General features: G+C 46.1%; 2 protein-coding genes across 2 annotated transcripts in view; one reads left to right on the top strand and one right to left on the bottom strand.

The window, feature by feature from the left end:
* The window catches only part of SARC_04727 (hypothetical protein), a gene marked incomplete at its 5' end in the record, with an annotated part of 5,127 nt that extends 4,588 nt beyond the window's left edge, over positions 1–539 (bottom strand). The window contains one exon of the mRNA XM_014301431.1: positions 418–539. Within this exon, the coding sequence (XP_014156906.1) occupies positions 418–539 (122 nt within the window). The remainder of the gene's footprint in view (positions 1–417) is intronic.
* A 1,023-nt stretch (positions 540–1,562) lies between these two features.
* On the top strand, positions 1,563–9,504 carry SARC_04726 (hypothetical protein). The gene has a single exon (XM_014301430.1). The coding sequence runs from the start codon at positions 1,639–1,641 to the stop codon at positions 9,487–9,489; it is 7,851 nt and encodes a 2,616-aa protein (XP_014156905.1). The 5' UTR covers positions 1,563–1,638; the 3' UTR covers positions 9,490–9,504.
* Positions 9,505–10,126: the final 622 nt, after the last annotated feature.

Raw genomic sequence — 10,126 nt, 5'->3', positions numbered from 1 at the left:
CACACACATATATATATATATATACAATATATATATATATATATATATATATATATTTTGTGTGTGTTTATCTGTATGTTCTTTTGTACCATATAGTTTTTAGGGGGACTATAGTTAAAATAAACATCATTTAAATCATATAACCAATGCTTTAATTGTACATGTCTGCAACCTAATAATTGTTTGTCGTGACACGCAATATATATATATATATATATATATATATATATATATATATACATATATGTATATATATATATACAGTTATTTTGAGCCAAATTTGGTTCTAAGCGCAAAAGCTGCTGAGGTTGTCATCATGACTGTCACGATCAAGCCCAATATGTATTCAGATTTTGATAACACCACATAGTTATTATATAGATTGACTTTAATGTAAAGGCTTTGTCTAACTCATACGTAAGAGTAGTAGTTCTCAGTCTAAGTTTGTTGAAAGTGGGCCACTTTGTGTCACTGGACAACTTCACATAGTGTTGGTCGTGAGCAATATTTATATCCTTAGCCCTTAGGGCATGAGACATAGCCTACATATTTACTAAATAAAGCAATGATGAACGGTGTTCCTGTTGGGTGACACAGATGTGGCGCGCCTAAACGCCTGTCATAGGTTTTCCACAGTTCTCCACAAGGTGTTACACTAACAAAATTCTACTTATTTTTAACGCTTTTGAGTTTCAGACTTCACCTCATAACGTTTATTACTCCCCACTCCCCACGCCCAACATAGTCGATAACATGTGTCGAAGACTGAGTGGTTGTTTTATTTTTTTAACCCCTTTTTTGCTGACGTTTGTATATCTGACCCGATAAAATAATATTTAGGTTTTATTGTTTCAATTTAGAAGGCTATGTTTTATGTCATCACTCATCAGACCGCCTCGCACATTGCGATACAAAAAAATTGCAACAACCAATTTGGAATGATCTTTTGGGTCGACCATTTTTTTAAAATTGAGTTTGACAAACCAAATTTTTTTTTGCTTTACAAGATGCAAGGCCCACTCTGGAGGCCTGGATTGGTCTCCGTGTAGAAATTAAATACAATTTGCTGGAGATCGAGAGGGTCATAATAAATAGTATAGGCGACACATATAAACGCTTTCGAGCGCTTTCCAGCGGCAACAATGACATTAAAAATAAACATTACAACAGTGATAATGAAGAGCTGATCAACGCAATATACTGGTTCTTCAATGTGCATGGACAGTGTCTTATCTGAAATATATCTGAATTTGTCATGAAGACTTGTTGTGTTCTATAGATGGTATTCTTGCAGTTGCCAGTAGCGGTCACTGTGAGTTTGTAGGTACGGATGGTGTGTATTTTTACCCTAATCTAACCAATACAGCAACAATGCCGGCGTACATGCCTCCAGGGTGCACCAGTCGGGGCTACGCTGATGTCCAAAAAGTAGTACAGGCGGGATTCGGCGTACGCATGCAGACTCTTCGAAGAACACACATAGGCAAAAGCTTTCTTTTGAGACCTACGTCAGCGACGCCCAAGCACGAAATGGGATCACAATTAGTAGTGGGAAGTAGACTGGCAACGGTGCGGTGGTCGGGCCAGTGTTGCATATCATGTTGCTTGCGATTATCAGATGCGTCGATTCGGTGTACCATGGTACCTCGACGTTATGCGCATACTCAAAATGACCGCGGACGCGGCGGCAGACCTGAATACAAACGTGGAGCTAGGTTGAAGACGTCTATTGAGAGTGAGGATAATCATAAACTGAAAAGAAATAACAAGAACGGTGGTAAAGTCGACGTAAGTACGAAAGCGGTCGCAGACGTCGACCTCAGACAAAGTGGGCAGATGGAAGAAGTACGCAGGGGTGTAGGTCACTTGGGACAAGGAGGGATGAACGATAGTATAGAATTTCGTGGAGCGGAGGACGGTGTCTTTAACGATACACTGAGTGCACGTACACAAGTGACAGATATCTCAACATCACCAGTCCGTTCGCGAATACAGGCCGCGGCTGATCTGGGTAATATGCTTCTACGGTACATAAAGAAAACTACGAAGCCTGCCGGACCTGAGGATGCAAAGCCAGAAACCTTAGCTATTGAGAAACCATATGAGGTAGGGCAGATTGGGCACGATCTTGGGCGCAGCAAAGAGCAGGTGAATCCTGGAGTTGTTACACTGCAGAGCGTGAGCTTTTTCAAACTTAAGGGATGGCAGCACAATTCTCTATATCGTGATCATGCCGCAAGCGTGGAAAAAGTCACTTTGAAAATACCTTCGGGTGAACACACGGAGAAGACGTTACCATTACGGCTAGTAGAGAGCGAGCGATTATACTCTAAGCGAAGTGGTAAAGACTTTCACTCACATACTGATGAACCACTACATTCGCAACCGAGTACTCGTCTTCTGAAATTGGTATCTGATGGAAATAAGAAGGGGAATTTAAATGCAGCAGTTATGTACACTGAGCAAATATTGAGCGAGGGGTCACTGTTAAAGGAGGCATTTGTGGACGACGTTATTGATGTTTGCATACGTGCACGCAAACCGATTTTGTGCGCGCGTGTGCTCGAGGAAATGAGGGCGAGTGGTGAACCGGTGTTTATACGGCACTTGCTGTCAACAGCATCGATCTTTGGCAACGAGGGTGATATAAGCGGTGTACGAAATTTCATAGCAAGTAGTCGTCAAGCATATCCGAAATACTTCAAGCACAAAGACAAATCCGCTAAGGATATATATCATTATCTGGCGGACCTACACGCGGCGGAGGGCAACTTGACGGCCGCTCGAACGTTGCTTGAAGGCATGGGGTCTCCAAGTACAACGACGTACAATACGCTTATGAAAGCCTATCTTGTTGCTGGACAACCGAGAAGGGCTTTGCGGGTTCTACAAACGATGAGGAATACGGGTGTGGTGCAGGATATACAGGCCTACAATACGGGTATACAGGCATGTGTGGCGATGGCGGATGCTCCCACAGCATGTTCATTGTTTGACGAGCTCAAGGCCTCAGAAGGTCTCGAACCCGACGCGGTAACGTACAACGGTGTGCTGAAAGCATTGCAATCGTCCAAGGATTCTGCTCAGAGTGAGGGCATACTTCGTGAGATGAAGGAACGAGGCATCAAAGTTGATTCATTACATCTTCAAGGTACTCATACTAGGCTCAATTCAAGGGAGACGGTGGTCCCTGGGGAGGCATCACAGGTGGTTTCCAAGGAAACTGCGTTATACAATGGCAGTGAGAATGCGAATCAGACCGATAGCTCTTTCACGCCACAAATAGCGGACGGAGAGTTAATCGATGTCCAAAGTTTACAACACAAACCTCAGGACGTTCAGCTCAATCCGCTCCGAAAGTCAATGTTGGAGGAGTTCAAACTGCGAAGTGGCGCAGATGCAGCACTGAATGCCGAGCGATTGCAAAATATGAGCACACTGTTAGAGAACGGTACTGTGGACGATGCCATAAAACACTTCGCAGAGGCACGCGAGACCGATATGTTTGCTGCGGTGTTGCAACTGGCTGCGATTTCGGAGAGGCGGGTGAGTGCTCAAGACTACTTGACCGCGGCGCAGGCGTGTGAGAAGGCGGATAATCTGGCTAGCTTGGAGGAATTAATGGCACAAATGCGCACCAAGCATAAAGATCTGTTCAATGATTACCGGGGTGGCGATGCACTGCACTGTCTAATTGCGATGTACACCAAGCAGGGTCGTGTGGCCGAGGCCAGGCAGACCTTCAACAGTATTGTGCAGCCTCGCCTGCACAGTTATAGCGTGCTTATGAAGGCGTATATCATGGAAAAGCAGCCAGCAGAGGTCTCAAATTTGTTGAGCGAGATGATGTTCAAGGGCGTTGCGGTCGACGAATCGACATACAACTCGTGCCTGGGTACTTGTGCTAGCGTGCGTGAAGGGGAATCGGCGTTGATGTTACTGGGGCATATGCAGGAAGTAGGTATGATCGAACCCACGAGTGCCACATACGACGCCGTGATGTCAGCTCTGATTCGCGATAAGGACGGCAAAAATACGATATTGGTGGCTCAGGCCATGCGTCGACGAGGCTATACTCTGCAGACTGATGCTAAGCACCGCTTTGTAGTGGCGTGTGTGCGGCAGAAAAGGTTTGCGGAAGCGGCCAAGTGCGCCGAAGAATTATTGAACGAACGTGTGCTACTGCCAAGCTTGGATGTTTTGTCTGCGCTACGGGTGTTTGAAACGACTCGTAAGCCTCAGTTAGGGTTGAAGGTTTTGATACAGGCTGAAAAGATAGACATGCTTGTAGTGAAAGCACACTACGCATATCTGGTCGAGAGTTATGCGTCTCGTAGCGATTTCCATTCAATGCGGATATTGGCGAGGTACATATCTGGCACGCCGGGAGGTTTTAAACCAAGTTCTACTTACATGACCAATATGATAACGTCACATCTCGACAAAGCTGATATTTCTGAAGTGAAGAAGCTGCTGAAAGAAATCAGTGGACCCCTTACGATCCCATATAGCAGGTTTATGCAAGCATATACGGATGCGAATCAACCGGAGAATGTACTGGAACTCATGCAGGCAATGCACAGTAACGGTGTCGAGCGGGACTTTTTCCCTTACACTCTTGCCTTCAGTGCTTGTGCTAAGACTAATAATGGAGACCTTGCTTACGCGTTGTTTTTAGAGCTAAATGCTCAGGATGTGATTGCCCCCACCCAGAAGATGTATGCAGAAGCTGTGATGGCATTGGAGGGTTCCAACGATGGTGAGCGTGCCGATCACGTTGTTGATGAGATCGCCAAGATGATCAATACGCGTGGGTACCATGATATTGTTGCGGTGCGAAACTTGCTAAACTCCACGAGTAGACATTCCACGGCACTATACAATAAGTTTATGCATGCATATGCACGCGCAGACACCCCAGACAATGTAATGCGAATTCTGGAAATAATGAGCCAAAATCGCGTCGCGCGGGACCTTCAGTCGTATCAACTCGTGCTGAGTGCTTGTAGGGAGCTTAAGTATGGAAACGTTGCACACTCAATCTTTCGCGATCTGCAACGTACGGGTCTTACGATAACCGAACGGATGTATGCAGACGCTGTCATGGCCCTGAACTCTAGTCGTAGCGATCGCGCTATCATCGTATACTCAGAGATGTTGAAGAGAGACTTCCGGTTGCCTAAAAAAGAGCATCAATTGTTGAATAACACCAGCTTGAGGCCTAGGAACGATTCGTTGAAGGTATTTACTAGTATGAAGATTCTCCTGCATCACGGTGTATTGCTGAAGGAAGTACACGCGGAGGAGGCAACGAAGGTCTTCATTAGTCACGGCAGACCTGACCTATGTGAGCGTATTGTACACGAGGCACGCGTGGAGAGCAACCTAACTGTGCCTATGATTGTGTACAACAACACAGCCAGTGCACTTGCTAAGGTCGGAGATGTGCATACTTTGCGTACCGTTGTAGCACATCTTCTTAAGGAGTATCCCGTCCATCAAGCTGGCAGTACGGCGACGGACGCCGTGAAGGTACTGCTCGAGATGTATGCTCAGAGGGGAGAACTCAAGGATGCCTGGGGGCTAATAGCGTCCTCGAGTATACCACAGACGGTCATGTACAATGTACTGATTGAGACTCACACCACTGCGGCACACCCAGAGCGTGTCCTAGACGTACTACGTGAGATGAAAGAGAAACGCGCACCAGCCGATGTAACAACTTATACTAAGAGTATGCATGCCTGGAGCATGATTGACGATTCTCTAACGGCGGAAGCGATGATTAATGAGATTACAGCTCTGGCGTCGGTTAATGACATCAAGCCGAACCTGAAGACACACAACAAAATATTAGAGGCTTCGGCCAAAGTGGGTGATCCAAAACAATTCGTAAAGGTCTTGCATCAGACGCACAGCGGTATGACTGACAAATCCGCGAAAGAAGTATTGCAAGATCTGATCTCTACCAAGATCAAGAGAGGGGAGTTGCGGGATGCTTGGAAACTGGCGGCGAATTCGGGGGCATCACCGAAAACCGTGTACAACGCACTGTTAAAGAATTATATCTCATCGGCTCAGCCTGAGCGTGTAGTGGATGTGCTGCGAGAGATGAAACGGGAGAGGATGTCACCAGACGTGCTCACGTACAAAACGAGCATGCGTGCTTGGAGCATGCTGGGCGACTTACCCACTGCAGAGGGGCTGTTGGATGAGGTCATGGCTTTGGCATCTGTGAGTGCGATCAAGCCAAACGCAGCTACACGCGACCAAATATTGGAGGTCCTCGCGAACAAGGGCGATTCGAAACGATTTGTAAAGGGACTTCTGCAAATACTAGTCAACAAGAAGCATGCCACCAATCGCTACCGTACAAAAAGGCGCGATGTTGTGGAACTACATGGTGCAGGGGCAAGTGCACAGGGAATGCACTCTGCACAGACCACAGAAGAGTACAATGCAGCACTATCCCAGGCGATACATGACGGCCAAGCCACAGAAGCAAACAGACTGCTGATGAGTTTGCAACGGTCCAAGCTAGTACCAAACATACGCACATATCAGCTTGTTTTGACATGGAACGAAGGCGCTGACTGGTTAATGAGCCGGATTCATATGCCAGAGGGTGTCGAAGCTTTCGCGCAGATATTAGAGGCCTGTCAACATGCAGGCTTGGAAAAGACCATGTTCACCACTGAATCCCGCACGCAAATCGAGCTATACACCCAAATGCTGCAGGACAAATATGGAGGGATGGTCGCTGATGGTAACGAGATGTACACGTCCGACCAATACGCAGATGCAATGGCTGTGTACATGCACAATAATAGTTGGGAGCTAGCCCTGGATATGTGGGATCGCCTGTGTGAGAGCGGGGTACGAAAAGAGCCCAGAGTGTACCAACTGGCGACCCGTGCGTGTGGCCGGGGAAAGCTGGGTGCGGAGGCGTTGCGGTTGTACGCGGATATGCAGAATGAAGACTTCATGCAGATACACGGGACTGGCGAATATCATTTGCTAACCGCGAACAATGTTATCAATGCATGTGCAAAGGCGGGGATGCACACTTCGGCGTTGGATGTGTTCCGCAAGATGGAGAGTAGAGGAGTGACGCCCAATTACCTATCGTATCGATTTGCAATGAGTGCATTCAAGAACTCTGGACAATGGGAACAGGCCTTCGCTCTATTCAATGAGCTCAAGGAGACGCAGAAGGTCAAGGGAGGCTTGGAGTTTGGTGAGATTATAGATGTGCTGGTGAGTGCTGGACAGTACGAGAAAGCACTAGACATTTACAAGAAGATGCACCGACATAAGGTTATCCCGGATGGTTACACCAAAACTTTAATCATGAATGCATACGGCGCAAATGGGCAGTGGCAGGAGGCGCTCCGTGAGTTTGAAGGAAAGAAGGACATTGACGGGAAAGATGTTGTGAACACTAGTCTAGTCGATCGTTACCAATCTGTACGGAGCAGTGACAGTCGAACCGACGCCACACACCTATACAACAGTATGTTGGGTGCATTCGCCAGGAGCGGACGCTGGCGAGAAGCCGTACTTATGTTTGGCGTGATGGACCAAGAACATGTGCATTTGAACACCGCAACTTACGCGCACGTGATAAGAGCGTTTTGCGAAGCTGGTCAGTGGGTAGAGGCCGAACAGGTTTTGAAAACCCTAGCACCCACCCAGTTAGATATCAACCACAAGCACGATTACTATGTGGATGCAGGGGCCAAAGAACTTGTCAGTATATTGCAAGACTTGCTAAAGGGCGGTAGATGGGATGGGTGTGGGTCGCCTCACTTATACGACTACCTGACGGGGGAGATCTTCTGGCGCAGGGATGACTACATCGAGCTTCTCCACGCATACAGAAAAGCGGGTAGGTGGCGACAATGTGCCACCCATGTGCGTGATATGCCCACTGCTGGCTTCGTACCCTGTGCAGTGTCCTATAATATGGCCATTGCCGCTTGCAAGGAGGCTGGCGCGAAAGCTCTTGACACGGCCTTTGATCTGTTTCACGATCTCCAAAATCTGAAACCCACTTACGGCGTGCAGCCGAGTATCGTTACGTATAACACAATGATTGCGGCTTGTGCGGGGGCGGGGGAGTATGCGCGTGCCGAGAGCGTGTTCAACGATATGAATGGCATGCAACGGACCGACTCTACATATAGCAGTATAATCACGGCTTGCAGGAAGGCGGGCATGCCAGAGAAAGTACAGCATTACCTGCATATGCTGGAGCACGACGACACTTATCTCAAGCCTCAAGACAGCAGGGCTGCCTACACGAGTGCAATAGCTGCTTACGCACACTCCGGTTTGCGCGCAGAAGCCTTGGCGGTGTTTGACCGTATGACAACGAGAGGTGTGCCCAAGGACACGCTCACGTATACGAATCTGCTTAAAGCTTGTGTGGAGTCAGAGGATATGGATACAGTTGAAAAAATTCTGAGTGAAATGCGAGAGGGTCTCGTCAGCATGAACAAGGACACCTATTTCTACACCTTGACTGGGTATGGACGGACAGGACAGGTGGACTCGATGGTGTCTACCTTGAGGCTTATGCTAAGCAGCCACACACACGGGCAAAGCCACGCACAAGGTAGCAAAAACTATAGTACTATACGTGCCAGGAAGCGCGAAGAAGGGGCAATAATGGAGCGCGCATTCTACAACGCACTCAGTTATATGCCCGTGGGAACTTCGGAGGATATTGCGTTGGGTCTGCGTGATTATTTGAGACTCATTCCATTTCTCAGAACCACTCGAATCTACAGCATGATGATGGTGCATCTCAGTACACCAACGAACTGGAAGCACGCCCTACAAATGTTCGACAATATGGAAGAAAATGGTGTCGAGCGAAGCGCAGTGTCCTTTATCATGGCTACATGTGCGTGCTTGGAAGGGGGCGAATTACCACAAGCACAGCAATTCTTGCACTTCGCACTCACACGTCAGCACAAGTCTAAAGAAGCCATGGATTTCGAATACGTGAACTGGCGCAGGCTCTTGGGAACCATGCACAAGCATGGAGTCGAAGGCATGCAATCGCAACTGGAACTTATATACGAGCGTATCATGGAGAAGTCTGTCGAAATCGGAGCGACTTGGAGGGCAATAGACACAACAAAGGAACTCGATCTGCACAACCATTCCCGTGCTCTGGCCAAGGTGGCGGTTAGAAGACTGCTGAACCGCATGGTGGACACACTGGGCACGACGGAGGGCAGAGCGCTGAGAAACAACTTCCGTGGGTTTAATGTGGGGATAGGCTCGCGTAGTGGCGAACAGGGGCCGGTATTGAATAAGTGTGTTACTGATCTACTTGAGCAAGAACTGCAACCCCCGATAAGAACACGAAATAATCGAGCATATCTGATAGAAATGAATCAGGATGATCTGGATAAATGGCTGCTGGAAACACATATAGCAGCCCAGGCAGACAAAGAAAGTAGAGAAAACCAAAAGTAAATAATATCTTGCCAAGTGATTTTGTTGGATATTGGTATATATCTATATAACACTAAGGCCAAAATTAATATATGTTATACATACATATCTCACCGTGTATGGTCAAGTATACCGGCGTACAAACATCTATCGTTAGCCATTCGTATGCCTATCGATCAAAATATCTGTAGAAATCTAGGTACAGAGTGAAAGTGTTAATTATGTGCATGTACCTGATAAACATACGCGTATAAGCATATAAATATCATTATATATATATATACGTGTGTGTGTGTACATGTGTATATACTATTTTTAATCTATCTAAGTATATATCTATCTATCAACCTATCTGTCCATCTATATATATATATATATATAATATATATATATGTGTGTGTGTATATATATATATAGATGGACAGATAGGTTGATAGATAGAAAAAGAGATGGATAGATTAAATATGTATATATACATGTACATATACATATATATATATATGTACATGTATACATACATATTTAATCTATCTATCTATCAACCTATCTGTCTATCTATCTATATATACATACATATATATATGTATTTATATATATACATACATATATATATATATATATAAATACACATCACTATATTTACATGTATATGTTCATA

This window comes from Sphaeroforma arctica (assembly GCF_001186125.1).
Source record: "Sphaeroforma arctica JP610 unplaced genomic scaffold supercont1.277, whole genome shotgun sequence".
Taxonomy (NCBI): domain Eukaryota; class Ichthyosporea; order Ichthyophonida; genus Sphaeroforma; species Sphaeroforma arctica.
Note: the sequence above shows the minus strand (reverse complement) of the source record. Positions and strands in the feature narration are given on the sequence as shown.

Coding starts and splice junctions, on each gene's coding strand:
- SARC_04726 (XM_014301430.1), top strand. CDS start 1,639: ATGGTACCTCGACGTTATGCGCATACTCAAAATGACCGCGGACGCGGC.